Source organism: Eriocheir sinensis, chromosome 5 (assembly GCF_024679095.1).
Source record: "Eriocheir sinensis breed Jianghai 21 chromosome 5, ASM2467909v1, whole genome shotgun sequence".
Taxonomy (NCBI): Eukaryota; Metazoa; Arthropoda; class Malacostraca; order Decapoda; family Varunidae; genus Eriocheir; species Eriocheir sinensis.
Window position 1 is genome coordinate 4,324,954 of NC_066513.1, and position 22,103 is coordinate 4,347,056.

General features: G+C 42.7%; 2 protein-coding genes across 2 annotated transcripts; one reads left to right on the top strand and one right to left on the bottom strand.

The window, feature by feature from the left end:
* The first annotated feature begins 6,353 nt into the window (after nt 1-6,353).
* LOC126982848 (uncharacterized) lies at nt 6,354-10,929 on the top strand. Its single transcript, XM_050835123.1, has 4 exons — nt 6,354-6,449; nt 6,654-6,817; nt 7,175-7,228; nt 10,727-10,929. The coding sequence occupies exons 2-4, from the start codon at nt 6,724-6,726 to the stop codon at nt 10,927-10,929; spliced, it is 351 nt and encodes a 116-aa protein (XP_050691080.1). The 5' UTR covers nt 6,354-6,449; nt 6,654-6,723.
* Nucleotides 10,930-11,813: 884 nt separating this feature from the next.
* Nucleotides 11,814-16,094, bottom strand: LOC126982859 (putative nuclease HARBI1). The gene is made up of 4 exons (XM_050835128.1): nt 15,902-16,094; nt 14,707-14,833; nt 14,045-14,173; nt 11,814-12,667 (listed from the first exon to the last, which is right to left on the bottom strand). The coding sequence occupies exons 2-4, from the start codon at nt 14,819-14,821 to the stop codon at nt 11,814-11,816; spliced, it is 1,098 nt and encodes a 365-aa protein (XP_050691085.1). The 5' UTR covers nt 14,822-14,833; nt 15,902-16,094.
* Nucleotides 16,095-22,103: the final 6,009 nt, after the last annotated feature.

A 22,103-nucleotide genomic window follows, 5' to 3' on the forward strand; every position in this document is an offset into this window, starting at 1 on the left:
AATTTGTAAGGTAATTTATGATGCGGGACTTTATCAAACGCTTTCTGTAAATCAAGATAGACTACGTCCAGTGATTTGGTTACGTCATAAACAGTGAAGAGGTCGTTATAAAAGGTTAATAGGTTTGATAGGCAGGATCTTTTGTTTCGGAAGCCATGTTGTGAGTCCCCAATCAATGAGTGGCTTTCAAGGTAACTCACAATTTTGTCTCTAATTATGCCCTCAAGTAGCTTACCTACAACCGAAGTTAGACTAATGGGCCTGTAATTACCTGGTACTTTTTTGTCTCCTTTCTTAAAAATCGGTGTCACGTTAGCCTTTTTCCAATCTGAAGGGACGATGCCTTGTCGCAAGGACATATTGAATACGGTTGTGAGGGAGGAGAGTATTTCGCTCTTCGTTTCTTTCAGCAGAGTTGGATATACTTTGTCAGGTCCAGGACTTTTATTTGTTTTAAGTGAATGGAGAGCTTTAAGGACTTCATCGGTTGTTATTTCAAAATTAGGCAATGCATGCTCGAGATTTACAATAGTACTGGTGTTGGTGGTAGCGAGAAGAAGACTGTTAGTATTAAACACCGAGGAAAAGTAATTGTTTAAGAGGTTTGCAATGTGTTGGCTGTCAGTCACTAGTGCACCGTCGCTGTTTGTTAAAGGTCCAATACCACTTTTGATCGCCTTTCTGTTGTTTATGTAACTGAAGAAAGATTTCGGGTTATTTTTACAGTTGGCTGCAATATGTTCTTCATATCTACGCTTTGCCTGACCTACTAGTCTTTTTACTCGTCGCCTGGCATCATTATAAAGTCTAATGTTCTCGGGCGTGCTTTGTTCTTTCTTTAACCTGTAAAACAATTTTCTCTCATTGACTGATTGTTTAATTTCGCTATTAAACCACGGTGGGCTTTATTAGTGTTAATGCGCTTCTCGCGCACGGGGACGCCTGTGGTCTGCTGAGTGAGTAATTGATGTTTCAGGCTTAGCCAGGCTTCCTCTACGTTGCCGTCATCTGATAGTTGTATTTCTGTTAGTTTTTGTCGGATTTCTACGAAGTTAGCTCTTTTGAAATTGGGCACCTTTACTTTATTTTCAGTCACTGATGAGTGAGCTTTAATGTCGACGCGCACTAATTTATGATCGCAAGAACCGAGGTGTTCTCCTACCGTGACACTACTGACAAGGTTATCTTGGGTCGTTATAACAAGGTCGAGTATATTATTTTGTCGAGTTGGCTCAGAAACCATTTGGCTTAGATAATTTTCTTCTAGAAATTCGATCATTCTATGTGACTCGCCTTCTGTACCTGACAGTGTCGCCAAGTCGATATGGGGGAGGTTAAAGTCTCCTAATATCAGTGAGTCGCTGTTATTAAGTGACTGCCTTAAGACGCTGTACATTTCAAGGTCTTCATCGAGTGATTGCCCGGGAGGTCTGTAGGTGACAGATATATTTAAATTGACTTTTGCAATGTTTACTCGCACGCACAAATGTCCAACGTTACTGTTTCCCGGTGTTTTGTCAGTGGGTTGCAAATAGCTTTTGACATAAAGGGCGACGCCACCGCCTCTACGGTTTACACGATCTTTGTTGAAGAGTCTGTAGCCATCTATGTTGTATTCGGAACTTAAATCAATATTTGTGGTGTCGATAAATGTTTCAGTTATAGCAATTATGTCAAAATTTTCTGTTAAAGCAAGACATCTCAGTTCATCAAATTTGTTTCTTAGGCTACGCGCATTGAAACTAAGGATTTTTAAGTTATCTAGAGGCTTGGTAATAGAGGTGGTGGTACTTGCGGGATCACGGTTACGGGTTTGTTGCGATGCACGGCGTCTATTTACACGGGCGGGGTGGAGGGACGTGGCCGTGACTCGTTTTTTGCTCGGATGACACGCACTGCTTCGTTGAGGAGCCTTCCGAGTCTGGCTGCCCCGATGGGAGAAAGGTGCAATCCTTCCCTGTGGAAGAGCTCATTTTGTCCATAGAAATTGTCCCATGCGTTTAGGAACTCCACGTCAAGCTCCCTACAAAGAGTATGTAAGCGGTTGTTTAGGCTGAAGGCCTTACTGAAAAAGTCGCTCTTCGCCCAAGTCCGTGGTAGAACTCCTGAAATCAAAATGTTAGGGGATTTAGTCTTATACTGCTGGATGAGCCTACGGTACTTCTCCAGGAGTTCCTCAGACCGGGTCGTGGTGACGTCGTTCGTACCTGTGTGAATAACAAACAGTGAATCATTAGTAGCCTGGGGGGAGATCTCCTCAAGAGCAGCAGTTATGTCGTCGATCCCAGCACCAGGATAGCAATAGTTCCGTCTTCGACGAGGAACTCTGCCGCAGAACTCAACGACCTGCTGGCGAATCATGGAGTCACCCACCAGGAAGGTGCTCTCCTGCTCGTCCTCCTCCTCCAGAATGGCAAACCTGTTGAAGCAATGAACAGGATAAATCGCTTGTCTGGCTGGTTTGGCTCCTCCATTCACGACGGTGAAGCCATCATGGTCGGTGCCACTAGCATCCTCCCGTTGCGTGGTGTTGTCCGCTGGTGTCGACGGTACCGCTGAGGGCAAGGGGGCGGTTGGAGAAGGGTTTGGCACCACAGCAACGTTAGCCTGGATGAATTCCTGCAAGGAGGCAACAGTGCGAGAAAACTCTATTATTTTATTCTGACCTGCTTCCATCTTCTCTTCTTGCTCCTGCAGTCTGGTCTCGAGATGCTGCCTGGTGAGAGAAAGCTCTATTAAGAGAGAGAGAGAGAGAGAGAGAGAGAGAGAGAGAGAGAGAGAGAGAGAGAGAGAGAGAGAAAGAAGAGGAAGATGAGGAGCGAATGAGGGTGATGTGAGGGAGGATACATAGGAATACATAGGAAGAACAGACACCAGAAGGCCTGGTGGTCTATCCCGAGGGTGTCTGTTTACTACCGCTACTACTAGTAATCTACGTGTGGTAGGACAGGATAGAATAGATGAAGGCTCCTCCCCACCCACCTCTCCCTCCGGCAACGTGCCGGCAGGAAATAGTTAGAAGAGAACACCATGTGCCTTTAAGGAAGAAAGGGACATGGAAATTTTACAGTAAAGAGATAAATAAAAGGAAATTACTACCCTTAGCTTACGCTACTGGTGACCTAAGCTGTGGGGGAAATTATTAAGTCGTCAGGTTGGCGCCGTGTTGCAGTGTGCCTGAAACATACGAAAAGGGTCAGTAAAATCTAATATCCCTGAAGTACTTATCCGATGAAGACTTGAAGCTATTGATACTATGTGCGCTAACTACTGATCGACGACTCTGTTATTGAAATAACTTCTGCGCGCCAATGTGTTACATCTGTTTCCATTTAACTTCATACCGTTGCTGCGTGTTATTGTGTTGGGGTCTCTTTGAAATAGACTTTCTGGGTTAATGTTTTCGAATCTATTAAGGATTTTAAAGACTTCGATTAAGTCCCCTCTTACCCTTCGCTTTTTTAAGGAAAACGTAGCTAAACGCCTTAAACGCTCGTCATACGGCAAGTTACGGAACGCTTGAAGTTTTTTGGTTGCTCGTCCTTGTATCTTTTCTTGCAAAATTTGATCTTTGATATAATTCGGTGACTAGAATTGGACGGTGTATTCTAGATGTAGTCTTACAAATGCTGAATTTAATCTCTTCTTAAGTTCGGGTGATTTATAATTAAAGTTTCTTGAGATTAGTCCTAACATCATATTGGCTTTTTTACTCGCCACAGTACATTGATCGTTCATTTCGAAAGTGTTACTGATAATTACACCAAAATCTTTTTCTTGTTTTACTTCTCTGAGCTCATGTCCTTGACTCTGATATTTAAAGTTTGGGTTCTTTTCGCCTATGTGCATTACTTTGCATTTATCTAAGTTGAAACACATTTGCCACTTGTCGCTCCAATCGTTAAGTCCTGTTAAATCTGATTGAATATCCTCGCAATTTTTACTGTTCGTTATCGTGCCTCCTAATTTGGTGTCATCGGCGAATTTGGCTACTTTTGATAGGATATCAAGCTCTAAATCGTTCACGTAAATAATGAATAGTGTTGGCACCAGGACCGATCCTTGTGGCACGCCACTGGTTACGGGTTGCCAATCGGATGCTTCACCATTGAGAACTACACGTTGTTGTCTATCTGTGAGCCAGTCATGAATCCATGCGCACAGATGGTCACTTATACCGTGGGAACACAGTTTTGAAATAAGCCTTTTTTTTTTTTTACAACAAAGGAGGCAGCTCAAGGGCACACAAAAAAAGAAAACAATAATAAAAAAAAGCCCGCTACTCGCTGCTCCTAAAAAAGAAACAAAAGAGGTGGCCGAAAGGAAGATCAAATACGGGAGGAGAGGTGTCCTGATACCCTCCTCTTGAAAGAGTTCAAGTCGTAGGCAGGAGGAAATACAGATGAAGGAAGATTGTTCCAGAGTTTACCAGAGTGAGGGATGAAAGAGTGAAGATGCTGGTTAACTCTTGCATAAGGGGTTTGGACAGTATAGGGATGAGCATGAGTAGAAATTCGAGTGCAGCGGGGCCGCGGGAGGGGGGGAGGCATGCAGTTAGCAAGTTCAGAAGAGCAGTCAGCGTGGAAATATCGATAGAAGATAGAAAGAGAGGCAACATTGCGGCGGAATTTAAGAGGTAAAAGACTATCAATATGAGGAGGAGAGCTGATGAGACGAAGAGCCTTACGCTTAGATTGTCAAAACCTCCCTTCCTCCTTCACCGACGGCTCCACACGACGGGAGAACTCAGCACTGTAATGGCGATCGGAACCGTCAAATCCTCCCGCCTCTTTCCCCTTCGAGTACCTGGATCACGGAGGGGTTGGTACGTCGGTAGGTTTGTTTACATGCGCATCGCTATCTTCATTCTGTTTTTCGTCTGCTGGCGGGAAGGAGTCATCACCACCTCTCCAAGTTTCCCTGCATTTACTTACAAGGTAGGACATTTTCGCCCATTGTATGATGTTTTTTGTGTGTTTATTGATGGGGTTAACCTTTGTGGGAAGGCAAACAGCTTGCTTTGGGTCTAGTTAGCCTAATTGAGGGCGAGCTGACTACAGCCTGTTGGGCTCTCGTCAGCCCCACCCGTATGACTGGATTTACTCATCATATGACCCATTGTATGATGTTTTGTGTGTTTATTGATGGGGTTAACCTTTGTGGGAAGGCAAACAGCTTGCTTTGGGTCTAGTTAGCCTAATTGAGGGCGAGCTGACTACAGCCTGTTGGGCTCTCGTCAGCCCCACCCGTATGACTGGATTTACTCATCATATGACCCATTGTATGATGTTTTTGTGCATTTCCTGACAGGGTTACCCCTTGTGGGTAGCCAAATATATTTCTTTGAGTCTGGCTAGCCGTTGGGAGGGAGCACTGACGAGACCACGTTGCCCTGGCCATGACCAATTATAATTATCACTGCCTTGACTGGCCACTTTATGGGCATGTGCCAGTTTTTAGGGTATTTTTGTTTGTTTATTGACGTAGCTAGCCTGTGTGGATACTTAAGTAGCTTATGTGGCTTGCAGGGAAGGATTAAAGCACCTTCATTCCATTTGTTTTGAGCTGACGTCAACAGCAGGCAGTCTCCACAACACCACCTCAGCAATAACATAATCATTTACTGACCAGGTACAAACAGATGCATAAGCTAATTATGATTTTTAGCTGTGCGGTGAGCTATATAACCTCTGTGCAGGATAAATACGTTCCCAAGAGCTACCATTGGCTACCAGCAGTGTGCACAGGGTCTACCCCATAACTCCCCTTACCACCTTATTTACTGACCGGGTGCAAACACATACATGAATCTGTTTTAGTTTTCAAGCGGTGTAGTGAGCTATATAACCTCTGTGCAGGGTAAATACTTTCCCAAGAGCTACCAGCAGTGTGCACATGGTCAACCCCATAACTCCCCTGGCCTACCTAAGTTACTGACCAGGTGCAAACACAACTTGAATCTGTTATAGTTTTCAAGCGGTGTAGTGAGCTATATAACCTCTGTGCACGATAATGTAATGTAAACTAATGTAACCACACATGTATTATCTGGGTTCATAAATCATACTTAAACTGGTATAAGGTTAAATTAATGTAAGCAAGGACACCTGCCTATTTATGCTATGGCATAAAATCAAATACGTTTCATCGACAATACGACACTTATATAATATTACCTTCTACATTGGCTTTCCTTACAGCACTAACTAGTGACGATGGCATCCCTGGAGCAGTGCCTGAGGACAGGTCCCATTTCGCCCCCGGCAAGAGAGTTGCTATTGGGCCTAATAGCTGAGGAACCAATCCTACTCAGCCTAAAGACTGACGGAGGATACTCCTACAGAAGAGGAGGCCTGGGCGAAAATTACCGAAAAATTCAATGCCCACAACATGGGGCCCCAACGGTCAGAGGTGCAGCTCAAGAAAGTTTGAGAGCGACTGAAAGTCAAGTAAGTGAAGAAAAATATCTCTGTACACTGTGAACAATGCCCTTCTGAACAACACTTTCATTAATGGCCCCAAGTTCTAAAATTTTATTAAATTTAATATATTCATCATTTATTCAAGAACTGCACCACCAGTACAACAAATATCTATCTATATCTATCTATCTATATCTATCTATCTATCTATATCTATTTATTTTATTTTAGGGCGAAGAAAAGCAAGGCTGACTTGAAACGGGAGGTGTTCAAAACTGGTGGTGGCGCGCCTCCACCAGACATGACCTCAGATTGTGAGCAAGTGCTCACACTCCTCGGGGATGACATTAATGACATCGGCAACCCCTATGATGATGATGCCTTGCCATCTCAGCGTAAGTATACAATATAATCAATCTGCATTATAACAGGTAAATGATGTATACATAGGAAATATGAATGTTAAATACGTATGAATAGTAGATATGGATATCTTGACATTACAATTATTTTGTCATGAAATAATGGAACTTCATCACATGGGTATCATCCTGAATCCACATTATTTGATGCTGCCGTTGTTACACTTGTTTCATTACTCATTTCCACTCAGCCTAAGCTGTGTCCTCCCCAGACATCTCATCAAAACTCTGTGTTCCAATGAGTCTTCGACCGATTATACAGGTTTTGAGTAAATTAAGTTAAATAATGCTGTACTATACTTGTGTTTACTCAGATGTATTTATTCCCAGCAAAGTCGAACCACCATGGTCGACTCATCCGATTTTCAAGGTCTCTTGTGAGAGGTAAGATGTTACACTCATAAGGAGAATAGCTTATAAGTAAATACCTCGTAAGCAGGTGTTCTGCCTGTTTATATATCCCGCGAAGCTCAACACACACTTAAATGCATCACAAGTTTTTATTATAAATGAACATAATAACAGTGCCATTGAACGTGGTGTTATAGTAGGATATCAATGTATTATTATTATTTAATATCACCACGAATTAGGCATACAATTGTCAATGGAAAAAACCCACGACAGATAGATCACGCCACCTTATAGGAATGTCGTCCGTCAGTGTTTACCGTCTCAGTTTTGTATACTTAGCACTCCGATGGTGCGTGGAGGTCACCTTGACATACGTGACCAATTGTAACAATTATTTTCCAACCTGTAACTCGCCACTCCTTCACGAGAGTCCGACTGACACACAACGACAGTCGCTCTCGCTCCGTCGCTTCTTGTACATAAAGGCTACGAATATAATTCGCCTTAAGGAAGCTGAAGTCTTAATCAACACCCTTTAAACGCCCCCCGACAAGCCCGTTACATTTAGCGGTGGGATACGAACCCACGCCTCCGAAGAGGCCCGTCACGCCTACCACATTCAGGTCGTTCTCTTGGAGCGGCCAATTTTCCCCACTCGCTTGTCGTGGCAGTGACCTGTAAGCGGAGTCGGATATGACATTGACTGTGGCACCTGTGTCAACCGCTAAGGTGAGTGAAATTTTGCCCACCTTGCAAGGGAGGGCAATTATGCTTGTCCGTCCCAAGGCGGCAATGACGGAGTCAAGTTGCTCCCAATTAGTATTTTCCTTAAGGGACACTTGGATGTACGCCTCGGGGCTGTCACGAAGTCATGTCTTTTTATTCTGAGAAGAGGAGTGTGGTTTACTGTCCGCTGAGGACTTGTACTTCTGTTCCTCCTTGGCCTTTTGTACTGCAGAACAACTGTCTGAATCATGAAAACAATTCCCGTGGATATGGCAAAAGGCAGCCTTCCGCTGATGGTTTGGCCTAGGGTTCCTGTGTGATGAATGATGCCCGCCCCTGTAACCTCCTGACCTCCTATCTGAGCCCTGTCATGAATGTGTTGATTCCCTACGTTTCGCGAAGCAAGAATGTTCAGAATGTCCTGATTGCTTGCAAAAACTACAGGTGAGAGAGACCTTACTTTGAGCCTGTAATACTGCGGCTGGTGCGAGGGGATGCTGGTGAGGGTGTCCTTGAACCTTGAGTGGGTTGTAAGTATGCAGACGAACCCGGGGGTGAACGAATTCTGCGGCCTGTAATTGATAAATAATGAGTGCCTGAACAGGAGATTACCTCGGTAAATTCACCGGTTGTGGTATCGTGTTCCAGTCCCTCTTCACTTGAAGGACGAGCCAACTGTTTAAAGGTGTCGCCGAGTTTAGCGAGAGTGTCTTTGTTCATACTATGGTGTAAACCATTCACAAAATAGGAGCATATGTTGATAGCTGTAAATATGAACCAATAAACGGAACGTGTAGGAATGAATAGTTTGCATGGAAACCCTAAAAAGGCAAGAAAGAATGGCTAGCAAGGTGCCTGTATAGACGTAATAGAAGTTAAGGTTATAATGGAATGCCCTAATGATATGGGTATAATGAAAGAATAACTATATAAACAAAGTGGTATGTGAAGTGAGTAGACCATTGAAGCTCACGTTTTCTCGCGAGCGGTGAAAAGAAAACGGAGGCAGGGCACACTGATGAAGATTAACTTTGATCAGGGAACTCACACTATACTCAATAGACTCGCTAGCAAACAATAAGAAAGAATCAATATCGTATGCGAATGAACGTGACTCTCACAATTATGATTGATTAACAGTGTTAGGAACACAGAAATAAAAAAAATCGTGCCCCTGCACGAACAATAATGAAAATAAGCCGAGTCGGCATATTTGGACAAGAAGGGGGATCTTTTCCGTTTGGCGTACAGCGCTAAAATTAATTTCAATATAGATTTTCTTATGTATTTTTGTCCGTAGAATCCGAATATGACAACCGTTTTATGGAGAAACGAACAGTTTTTAAGTTATTTTCCTTTACGCTGCAGCCGCCGCAGCCTCAAAATAGCTCGCAGAGGGCTTAGGGTCGGGGAGCATATTTAAACTACTCCAACCGAACTTTACGACCTACTAACGGGGGGGCTGCGCCCCCCTCGACCCCCCCTAATAACCAGGGGGGGCTACGCCCCCCCTGATCAAAGTTAATCTTCATCAGTGTGCCCTGCCTCCGTTTTCTTTTCACCGCTCGCGAGAAAACGTGAGCTTCAATGGTCTACTCACTTCACATACCACTTTGTTTATATAGTTATTCTTTCATTATACCCATATCATTAGGGCATTCCATTATAACCTTAACTTCTATTACGTCTATACAGGCACCTTGCTAGCCATTCTTTCTTGCCTTTTTAGGAGCTAGATCAACGTTTCATTGTCTGTAACTATGCCGGTTGATAGTTTCTTATACTTGTGTCCTTATATTTATCTTTTGAGAGGTTTCTTATGTTTCATGTCACACACGTTGTGGTTTCCCTCTCCCTATTTATATTATAATTCCACATCTGTTCTTACATAGCCAGTGTTTTAATGTAATTGTATCATAGGCAGTCTGCTTGACAAACTCCCACTATGTATGTTCATGGTAACTCGCTTGCTTTTTCGATTTTTATATATCGCGAGGTCGCGATCACTGGTAGGTGACCGAGCAGTGTTATAGTAGGATATCAATGTATTATTATTATTTAATATCACCACGAATTAGGCATACAATTGTCAATGGAAAAAAACCACGACAGATAGATCACGCCACCTTATAGGAATGTCGTCCGTCAGTGTTTACCGTCTCAGTTTTGTATACTTAGCACTCCGATGGTGCGTGGAGGTCACCTTGACATACGTGACCAATTGTAACAATTATTTTCCAACCTGTAACTCGCGACTCCTTCACGAGAGTCCGACTGACACACAACGACAGTCGCTCTCGCTCCGTCGCTTCTTGTACATAAAGGCTACGAATATAATTCGCCTTAAGGAAGCTGAAGTCTTAATCAACACCCTTTAAACGCCCCCCGACAAGCCCGTTACAGTGGCAGTAATGGGTCTGAGGTGCTTCCTCTGTATTTGGTGGGAATTTCTTCTTCCTAAAACTGTTGGCGAGAACCATAATCGTTTGAGAACATTGCCACTTAAATATGTAAGCGTAAATGGAGGTTATTGAACAAGTACAGTGGTGTACATTTCCAATAATCATAATCCGATCCAATCTTTGTTTGATGAACATAGCATCTGTATAGCAAGCATATTATTTAATATGCCAATTTGTGGTGCTGAGTCAGCAATCATGGGGGCAGTTCTAGAAAATTAAAAATTTTAATTGATTGATAACGCATCTGTTTTCAGACAAATATGCCAGATGACACGTACACCACTGCATTTCATTAACAGATGTTTTCATCAACTAATAATTTATTTTACTCTACTGCCAGCACGCTCCGACATCTGGTGTGAGTTGGTGAGTTCCGAACCACTGGCACCAACACCAGATGAAGAACAGGGCGGCAACAAAGTTGGGGAAACAATTGTGCCTGCCAGCCCCGTAAGGATGACGAGCAGGCAACGTCGAGCCGGGAGGTGGAAAGCGGGAAGACGTAGAAGTCCGGTAGATAGTGAAGGCCAGCACAAGCAGTGACGACGAGTTTCAGATCAAGAGGTCAAAATTGATGGACATGCAATTACGATACATGGAGTTGAAGCTTGAGGAGGCTGAAGCCAGAAAAGAGGAGGCAAAAGAAAAGCTTTAGAAGCAAAATGTATCGACTCATTGCAGAAAAGAGCACGCAAACTGCACATGAGATATATGTAAGAGCATATATAATATATATAAAAAGGATGAACTAGTAACCATTGTTTTAGTAACTTTTGTTCCAAACACATCTCACTTTTCTGTAATTATCTGCTGTCCTAGTGTGTGCAAAGAATACATAATAATAGGTCACTTTGGTAAGTTCTTAGAAATGAAAGGTTACAACTTCAGGGTAACAAGAATTTTATTTTATAATAAACAATATAAATAAAGCATTTTCATACATGCAAAAAATACAGTGCACAGAACGGAAGCATAATCAACTTAATATTGAAGAGTATTATTATATCAAGAAAGGTTTCAGGGCTGAAACTGGTGCGAGATAAAAAAAGAATAGGAAATTCATGGTGGACAGAGGAGATAAAGGTGACAGAAAAAGAGGAAAGGGAACTTTATTAGAAATCTCAAGAAAATAATATGGAGGCGCAATTAAAAAGGGAAAGAACAAAAAAATAAAGAGAATGCAATATGGAAGTAACCATAACATTAAAAGAAAGGAAAAAGCGATTTGATAAAGAGTTTGGTGAAAGACTAACTGAAAACTATAAAGGGGATAAAAAATCATATTGGAAAGTAGTAATATATGAATAAATTCAGAACACATCTCCCCAAGTAAAATAAATGAGATAATGAATGAGAAAGGAAAGATATTGAAAGAGGGGGGAAGCTGTGAAAGAGATGGGAGCAGTCGTCAATGATGAGGATGATGTTCAGAAAAAATCCCTGATGATTTGTTGACGCTTCAATCTTCCTTGCGCATTTCCCTGCCTGTCTACTGGAACTCCATTATGAAGGGCATTGACATTGATTATTGCATGTTCCGCTCCATCTTGTGGCATGACCAGTCTAGTTTTCACAGCTATATTATGTAAGACTACTGCTGCAACAATGATTGCTTTAGTTGTATCTAAACTAGTCCTCATTTTCTTTCCTAAATATGCAAATCTTTTTTTTAAGACACCAAATGCACGTTCCACTGTATTCCTGGTATGGGTGTGACTGCTGTTGTAGGCTCGCTCATGATCGTTGGTGGGAACTGCTACCGGTGTTAGGAGATACCTCTTTAGGGCATAACCAGCATCTCCAAGCAGGTGGTATTGTGGTTCCAAAGTTTCTTCTAATTGTGCACAAAGTCTGCTGTTGTCCAGAATTCTACTGTCATGTACACTCCCAGGCCAACGAGCAACAACGTTGTGAAAAAGCAGATCGGGACCACACACAGCTTGCACATTCATTGAAAAGTAACCCTTCCTGCATCGGAACACTTCAGGATTTGCAACAGACGGTCTCACTATAGCTATGTGTGTACAGTCTATTGCACCAATAACCCCAGGCATGCCATGGATAGCATAGAACTCTTGAACAGTCCTCTGCCGATCATTCCCAGAAGGCGCCATTATGTGATGCCTGCTCAAACTAGCCACTGCTCGTGACACCACCTTCAAGCACTGGCTAACTGTTGTCTGGGAGACATCATGGCAGTCACCTAATGTCATCTGGTGATCCCCAGACATCATGCAGCGTAGTGCTATCAGTGTCTGTAAATGTGCTGGGACAGGACATCCTGTGAGAAAAAAGAAAATTAAAGTTATAGTTTATTTTTAAGTAATCAATCCCCAAAAAGGGAAGGATGAACACCTGAGTTGGTTGCACTGTAATGTGGATTACAGCAAGGGCTAAACCAGTGGTTCTCATACTTTTCCTCTCCATTCTTCCCTTCATGAATTTTCAACATTCCTGGGCCCCCCCTTTATTTTTCTGCATAATCTCATCCCGCCAATCAAAGGTAAGAAAAGAAATAACATTCATAATCCTGAAACTATGTAGAAATGTACTCTTTGCAACAACCCGCCATGGCCCCCACTTTGAGAACCACTGGCCTAAACATTTTTTGGATCAGCAACCCCACCAATTAATGCTTTGAGCCACCACTGCTAGGGTCACCATTTCATGATTATAGTAAAATGGGGTAAGAAAAGTGCAAAACCTGAAACTTTTTTTCACAGGAGAAGTTTTTCCTGTATATCCATCATGACTTCTCTGATACATATAAACTTCTATCCGTATCATAATATAAGGTCAAATTGAGCCTAGCATACGTAACAGTATTTAATATGAATATTTTCCTCTGATTTTTTCTTAACCCAAAAAGGGGTGAAAAAATATCATGTTCGGGTAAGAAAAAATATAGTATATTTTGGAGAAAAAAATGTATCCTTTAAATTTAAATATATGCATTTTTATCTTGAAAAAATATCAATCTGTTAAGGAAATACCTTAGTTTCCCTCCAAAAATTTTGTAAGTACCATTATTTTAATATTTCTCAAGTTTAACACAAATGAATGCATGGGGCCATGAGGTTCGTCTCCCGAATCAGCTGATCACCATTCTCCGGTGCCTCCTCCTTCCTCTTACTATGATGATGACGAGTAAGGCATAATCATTCACGTAATTGATGTCCTTGGTCTTGTCCTTCGCCTTCAGGAGATCGTGCAAGGATGTTTTCTTTATTTGGTATTTTTCCATTAACTGCTGCATGTGACATTCCTCACTCGTATACCCATATTGCGTATGACCGCGCCATCAAAGCCATCGACTCATCTACAACGGTTACTATGCTCGACTTCTGGAAAAGCTACAACAAAAGAGTCTTGTCACAATTAACAGGGAAAGAGAAAATCTAAGTTCATGAAAGATACTTCAAAGTTTTGACAAACTTTTTTCGCCTGATCACGGAAAAAACGATCTTAAGCGCAAGAAAGTAACTGGTATTTCCTCAAACAGGCAAAGTATTGATTGCAAAAAAATGACCTATTTTTCGATGATAAAAAGACATCATTAGGTTAATGGCATTAATAGATACGAGATGATTCGTTCTTACCCCATACACCCCTATATTTTTTCTTACCCCACTTTACTTATATAATGATAAGAAATTACCTCTGGAGTCAGTTGGGGCAGGAAGATGTTCTCGTATTTCTTCAATGAGATCATACATTGAATTTTTTCTTAATCTGAAACGATCAACAAACTCGTTGTCGCTCATTGCCGTGAAGGGATTCATCCGATCTGTAAGTGGAATAAACACAGTGAGTTTGCATTGGATATGATATACTCATTTCTATGTCACTGTTGCTGCGAAAGTCGGTTTTTAAGGCTTTGGGATAGAAGGGTGTGAATGAGTTTGGTAGCTGACCAGGGATATAACACTGTCACATTCACAGGTGTAATAGTGTAGGTATGTAATGTAAGGACTGGTACGTAATTGATACCAGCATAATACTTCCCCTGATTTCTTACTTGTACATAATATGTCACAATGCTTTTTTGGCACCTTGTACAAACATGGAAATTGATTTGGTAAAAAAATATATTCTCAGTAAGTGTACTCGCCAAGCCTCGAACTCGGGACTCCAGTATAGGTTAGCGACCATGGAACCAATCAAGAAGGCATGCACAAGGCTCGGGTGCCTTGCAAATTCAGTAATAATTTGTAGGGACACTACATACGTAATATTATATACACTCAACCAATTTTCGTATATTTTTCAATAACTGGATTGAGGAACCAGTAAAATAGATACCTTCACCCTCACTTATACCTGTGACAATCCTTCGAGGTCTACGGACGACAACTCTTGGGGCATCCATCTCCTCCAGCTCCTCCCATTGATCCCAGAGGTCGAATTCATCCCAAACATCATCGTAAGCAGCCATGATCACACAAACCTTTAAAAGCAAACATATAAATTATAACACATATGTCACCATGTTCTTATAGTAGATTCTGGATTACCACCAACATGAAATAAATAAACAGGTATATATAGCTAACCACATCAGTGCCACAGCAAACCAAACACTGGGGTTCCTCAGGAGGAATGTATACAACTGCACCCCTGACTTAGTACACTTAGCTTATGATACACTTGTGAGACCAACGCTGGAATACTGCTCCATGCTGTGATAGGTTAGAAAAAGTCAACACCAGGTTGGCTACACTCAGACAATTATAGTAAATTCAGGGGTAATTGTGTCGATTAACTCCACAGCTCTGTCACTTACCACTGCATAATTAGCCATTCCAACATATCACACACTGTTGTGTTACTCTAGTTTTACCTGCGAATCAATCATATACTGCGTTTACAAGTGATAAAAAGAAATAAACAAATAACTAATCGACACAATTACCGATTCTGGATGACCACCAACAGTTCCTGGCTTCTGACCAAGTGAGATAGGTTTCTGTCCCCCTTTCTCTCTTAATGTTCATAAATTTTTATTATAAGTATATTAAAGAAATAAACTGGTCTACATAGCTGACCATGGGGGCTGCCCCCCTGGACACCCCACACCATTGCAGACCACTCATGGTTTTCTACTTCCTCTTATTGGTCATTGCAACCATAAAACACCTAAAACCTATCACTAAGTTTGGAAAATACCCTTGTGTGGTCTCATATTTGGTTAGTATGGTGACGGGAGGCTGGGCCGACTGAGCACATATTGGCATAGCCAGTATTAACCATTGCAGGCTACTCATGGTTTTCTACTTGCTCGTATAGGTCAATGCAACCATAAAACACCTAAAACCTATCACTAAGTTTGGAACATGCCCTTGTGTGGTCTAATATTTGGTTAGTTTGGTGACGGGAGGCATGGGCCGAAGGAGCACATATTGGCATAGCCAGTATTAACCATTGCAGGCTACTCATGGTTTTCTACTTGCTCATACAGATCAACGTAATCATAAAACACCTAAAAAGTAACACTGCGTAAAGGAAATATGCTTACCTGGTCAGACAAATGGATGAAAAGAACGGAGGGGACATCAGAGGCAACGTGTGGCGCGGGGCAAGAGGTGCCCTGTGCTGTCCCTTCGTATCGCCTCTTCCCCCGCGCCGCAACGGGTCCCGTCGCGACCCAAATCAGTTTGACGGTAGGGATTTCGGCGCGTAGGGTCCCGTCGTCCGAAGGTAAGTTTTGACAATCCGGCCGTTAGCCTCCACTCTGTCCAGAAGAGCTGTGTGAGTGGAGCCCCCCCACACATGAGATGCATACTCCATACGAGGGCGGACAAGGCCCCTGTATATGGACAGCAACTGTGCAGGGGAGAAGAACTGGCGGAGACGGTACAGAACGCATAGCTTCGAGGAAGCTGATTTAGTAAGAGATGAGATATGAAGTTTCCAGTTGAGATTTTGAGTTAAGGATAGACCGAGGATGTTTAGTGTTGAGGAAGGTGATAGCTGGGTGTTGTCAAAGAATAGGGGATAGTTGTTTGGAAGATTGTGTCGAGTGGATAGGTGGAGAAACTGTGTTTTTGAGGCGTTGAAGGACACCAGGTTCTTCTTGCCCCTATCGGAAATAATAGTAAGGTCTGAGGCTAAGCGTTCTGCAGCCTCCAGCCTTAAGTCGTTAAGTTCCTGAAGGGTGGGTCTTCTATTAAAAGAAGTTGAGTAATGCAGAGTGGAATCATCGGCGTAGGAATGGATAGGACAGTTCGTTTTGGAAAGAAGATCATCAATGAACAACAGATAAAGAGTGGGAGATAGGACAGAACCCTGTGGGACACCACTGTTAATAGATTTAGGGGAAGAACAGTGACCGTCTACCACGGCAGAAATAGAACGGTCAGAAAGGAAACTGGAGATAAAGGTACAGAGAGAAGGATAGAAACCGTAGGAGGGTAGTTTAGAAAGCAAAGATTTGTGCCAGACCCTATCAAAAGCTTTTGATATGTCCAGCGCAATAGCAAAAGTTTCACCGAAACGGCTAAGAGAGGATGACCAAGAGTCAATTAAGAAGGCTAGGAGATCACCAGTAGAACGCCCCTTGCGGAACCCATACTGGCGATCAGATAGAAGGTCAGAAGTGGAAAGGTGCTTTTGAATCTTCCGGTTAAAGATTGATTCAAAAGCTTTAGATAGACAAGAAAGTAAAGCTATAGGACGGTAGTTTGAGGGATTGGAGCGGTCACCCTTCTTAGGTACAGGCTGTATGAAAGCATACTTCCAGCAAGAAGGAAAGGTAGATGTTGACAGGCAGAGGCGAAAGAGTTTGACCAGGCAGGGTGACAGCACGGAGGCACAGTTTTTAAGGACAATAGGAGGCACTCCATCAGGTCCATAAGCCTTCTGAGGATTGAGGCCAGAGAGGGCATAGAAAACATCATTTTGAAGAATCTTTATAACAGGCATAAAGGAGTCAGAGGGGGGATGAGTAGCAGGAATATGCCCAGAATCGTCCAGAGTGGAGTTTTAGAAAAGTTTGAGAAGAGTTCAGCCTTAGAGATAGATGAGACGGCAGTGTTGCCGTCAGGACTGAGTGGAGGGAAAGATGAAGAAGTGAAGTTGGAGGAGATGTTTTGGCTAGATGCCAGAAGTCACGGGAAGAGTTAGAGAAAGCAAGGTTTTGACATTTTCTATTAATGAAAGAATTTTTGGTTAGTCGGAGAATAGATTTGGCACGATTTCGGGCAGAAATGTAAAGTTCATAATTAGCATTAGTTTGAAGGCTCTGGTACCTTTTGTGAGCTACCTCTCTATCATTGACAGCACGAGAACAAGCGTGATTAAACCAAGGCTTTTTAGCGTGAGTAGTAGAGAAAGAACGAGGAATGTATGCCTCCATTCCAGAGACAATCACCTCTGTGATGCGCTGAGCACACACAGAGGGGTCTCTATCCTGGAAGCAATAATCATTCCACAGGAAATCGGAAAAGTACATCCTCAGGTCGTCCCACCGAGCTGAAGCAAAATGCCAGAAGCATCGCCTCTTCGCTGGGTCCAGAGGGGAACTTTATCGAACGCTTTTTGAAAGTCTAGGTAAATTATGTCATATGGGGCTCGGGCGTCCCAGCTGGAGTATGCGTCATTGCAGAAAGTTAATAAGTTGGTGAGGCAAGATCGGTTACTACAAAATCCGTGCTGATTATCAGTTATCAAATCATTTGTTTCGAAGAACGTGATCACTTTATCCCTGATTATTTTTTTCGAATAGTTTAATTAGGACAGACGTAAGGCTGATTGGACGATAATTACTGGCTTGTTTTTTATCTTCTTTTTTTTTTAAATCGGGGTAACATTGGCTCTTTTCCACGCTTGCCTGTGCTAATGACCTGTTGAACATTAACGTTATTGGTAATTCTAGCTGTTGGCTACATTCTCTTAATACGCGAGGAGATAAATTGTCGGGAGCCGGAGATTTATTTGGATCTATTTTTTGCAGGTACGCACGCACTTCACCGATATCAATTTCGGTCAACATAAGCTTATGCACTTCGGGGCCTTGGAAAATATTCCTCGGGGCGGGGATCATGTTATGTTCTCTTTTGTGAATACGCTACTGAATGTTGAACTGAGGACCGACGCAATGCCTTTATCATTGCTAACTGTGTTGCCATTTTCTATTAGTGGGCCGATATTATTTTTAATAGTTTTTTTCTTTCTTATGTAACTAAAAAATAATCTAGGATTCTTCTTAGCCTCAATGATATTTTTATCTCATACTCGCGTTTCTGTTTTCTGACTTTCTTTTCGCACTCTCTCCTGATGTTGATATAATTAGTATAATCCTGTGAATTGTGTGCCAGTTTATATTTCTCATACAATTTATTTTTTCGACGATGATTTTCTGTAGGGAATTAGTCATCCACAACGGCTTATGGTTCTCTGTCCTTCGTGGCTTAGGTGCGATGAATTTATTTACGCTCGCTGAGATTTGTGCAGTGAAACGGTCATACATTTCTTGAACGCTTACGTTATTGAGCAAATGGTTCCAATTTTCTGATGCTAAGTCTTTTCTTAGGTCCATAAAATTCGCCTTACCATAGTTAGGTATTAAAAGTGAGTTTTTTCTTGCTTCTGGCTCAATATTTAAGACACATCTGATAATGTTGTGGTCGCTGCTTGCAAATGGCTCGCCGACCTCACATGCATTAATGAGGTAATTGTCGGTGGTGAAGACTAAATCAAGAATATTGTTTCCGCGTGTCGGCGTGGTAACTGTTTGATAAAGAAATGTGTCTTGGGCAAAGTTTACTAATCTAGAGCCTTCTCTGTCGCTAGAGAGGTTAGACCAGTTAACGGAGGGGTTATTAAAGTCACCGCATATTACCTCATTTCTCTCGTACACCTGAACCCTTTCCGGAATAGTCGTTCGATCCTCTTGTGTGAATACTGAAAGGAAGTAATCGTTCAACAGTTTGCTCAAATTTTCGTAATTTTCTACTATCTCCCCTGTGTTTGATTTCAGCGGTCCAATTTTCTCCCTTGTTTTTGTTCTATACATCTGAAAGAAGCCCTTAGGATTACTTTTCGCCTCATTTGCTACTTTGATCTCATAGTTCTATTTTGCTATCCTGGTGTTCTTCTTCACTAATCTAGATAGTTCGACATACCGGCCCCTGAGATGTGTTTCACCATTCTTTATTTTCTGATAAATTCCCTTCTTTAACCCTATCTCATGTTTTAGTCCATGAGTTATCCACTTAGGGTCATTGTTTTCTTTTCTAAGTGTTTTCTGTAGTATATGCTGTCCTTGCCCCTCTACTGTTACTCTAACTAAATTATTGTAAGACATTTCTACCTGGTTCTCCTGGCTCTCCAGCCCACAGTTCTGGCCCTCATGAATCCCTAACTTATCCCAGTTTACCCCTTCAAGATGTCTTCGAAGCCCCTCGTAATTTGCTCTTCTAAAATCTGGCACTAACACTGGGTTGGGTTCGTGGGTTACCACCCAGTCTGAGCTAAAACGAACCGTTCTGTGGTCACTATTTCCTAACTCTCCGCCCACCTCCAACTCGCGTAGCAAGTTTCCATTATTAGTTAGGACTTAGTCTAATATGTTATCTCCTCTGGTAGGCTCAGTAACTACCTGCTTAAGGAAATGATCTTGTATAACTTAAGAAAATCCTCGGCTTCCAGGTCACCCACTAGGTCTTCCCAGTCTATATTCCAATAATTAAAATCCCCCATTACGCAGACGTTTTTACTCCTACTCGCCCTGCCAATCTCCTGTAGTAATATACTCGTGTCCTGCCTGTTAAGGTTGGGTGGCCTGTACAGAACTTCTAGAGTTAGTTTTTCTTTCCCTTTGTAAACGTCCACCCAAACTGATTCTGAATCCATGTTAGTTTTGACTGAATTGTTAACTAAACATTTAAGTGAGTCTTTAACATATAGCGCAACTCCACCTCTCTTTCTGCCCCTTCTGTCTTTGTGAACCATCTGATAACCCGTTATTTCAAATTCCGATCTAAAATTTCTATTGGCAGTCTATCCATGTCTCAGTGACCGCTATTATGTCAAAATTTTCTGAACAAGCTTCACCCCTTAGTAAGTCTATCTTGTTTCTGAGGTTCCTGCTGTTAGTATAGAAGATTCTTAGCCCGTCCTCTGTTACTCCTCTATAATTACTTCTAAGCTGCCTTGTTGTATTATGAGCTAGATGGCCTCTCCCATTACTCCTTCCCCCCCTCGCCTATACTAAAAAATCCCTCAGGGTACTAAGTGCTCGCTCAAGGGAGCCTGAAAGAGCCTCAACACCCTTGAACGTCAAGTGTATCCCGTCACGGGCGTAGAGGGCATCGTTGCCAAAGAAGAGGTCCCGATTGTCGACGTACAGCCACCCATTGCGCTCGCAGTGCTCAGTAAGTCTGCTGTTCACTGCTATCGCCCTGGACAGCCATCCATCGCCAACGCCCCTCCTTAGCAGGACGCCACACATTACTGGCGACCCACCAGCGTCTCGAATTCTACCTAACAATTCCCTCAAACGCCGGAGAAGGTCCTCGCTTGGCACACGGGAAACGTCGTTTCCGCCACAGCTGATAAAGACAATGGGGTTCGATCCCTCGCTTGCCATACACGCCTCAATCCTGTCTGATATATGGCCCACCCCTGCCCCTGGGAAACACACCCTCGTCCTGTTCTTATCCTTGGAGCAAAAATACCTGTCAACATAACGCACCTGACTATCACCAACAACAAGCACCCGGCGGCCAAGAGAGGGACCAGAGGGAGGGGTGGGTGAAGGAGGGAGGGGAGAGCGGGAAGGGAGGGGAGGGACCTGCAACAGAAAGCCTATTGGCTCATTACGAGGTCGCCCGCTTGGGTGATTTAATCTGCTCGACCGCCACTTGGGGCTTGGTGAGCAGATGAAAGTACCTCGATATTGAGGAGCAGATGAAAGCCCCTCGTTATTCAGTTTACTCCCGACGCAGCGAAATGACGGTCGATTCTATATTTGAAGGAGTTGATGGTATTCGCATTTACTACTTCTGAGGGAAGATTGTTCCAGTGGCGGATGACTCGGTTTGAAAAGAAACTCCTTCCAATGTCTGTGTTACATCGACTCGACTGAATGGGTAAACCGTTATTTCTAGTTCTTGAGTTGGTTTGCAGTTCAAAGAATTTGGAGTAATCGACGTTATTGAACTTTTTTTAGATACTTGAAGACTTGAATCATATCCCCTCGTAGGCGTCTTTTCTCCAATGTAAAGAGATTGAGTCGCTTGAGTCGTTCCTCGTACGGTTGAGCCCTGAAGGTTGGAATCATCTTTGTGGCGCGTCGTTGAGTCCTTTCCAGTAAAGCAATGTCCTTTCTGTAATTGGGAGACCAGAACTGCACTGCATACTCGAGGTGCGGTCTTACCATGGAATTATACAAGGATAGCATCACGTCTGGTGTTTTACACTCGAAGTTCCTCGCTATGAACCCGAGCATAATGTTGGCCTTGTTGTATGCTTTTTTACAGTGATTCGCGTGTTTCAGGTCACTGCTGATAGTGACTCCAAGATCCTTTTCCTCCTGCATCGCTTGCAGAGGTCTCCCATTCATGATGTATGTGTGGTTACTATTTTGGGACCCAATGTGCATGACTTTGCTGACTTGTCAACATTAAAAGACATTTGCCATTTTTCCGACCATTCGATAATGTGATTGAGGTCTTTCTGAATGATTTCGCAGTCGGTCTTTGTGAGGGCATCTCCAC

Bases quoted from the DNA above. Each gene is read 5' to 3' on its own strand.
- LOC126982848 (XM_050835123.1), top strand. From the start codon at position 6,724: ATGACCTCAGATTGTGAGCAAGTGCTCACACTCCTCGGGGATGACATT. The intron at 6,818-7,174 runs GTAAGTATACAA...ATTTATTCCCAG, and splicing joins TGATGCCTTGCCATCTCAGC to CAAAGTCGAACCACCATGGT. The intron at 7,229-10,726 runs GTAAGATGTTAC...CTCTACTGCCAG, and splicing joins TTCAAGGTCTCTTGTGAGAG to CACGCTCCGACATCTGGTGT.
- LOC126982859 (XM_050835128.1), bottom strand. From the start codon at position 14,821: ATGGCTGCTTACGATGATGTTTGGGATGAATTCGACCTCTGGGATCAA. The intron at 14,174-14,706 runs GTATAAGTGAGG...TTCCACTTACAG, and splicing joins ACCTCGAAGGATTGTCACAG to ATCGGATGAATCCCTTCACG. The intron at 12,668-14,044 runs GTAATTTCTTAT...TTTTTCTCACAG, and splicing joins TGCCCCAACTGACTCCAGAG to GATGTCCTGTCCCAGCACAT.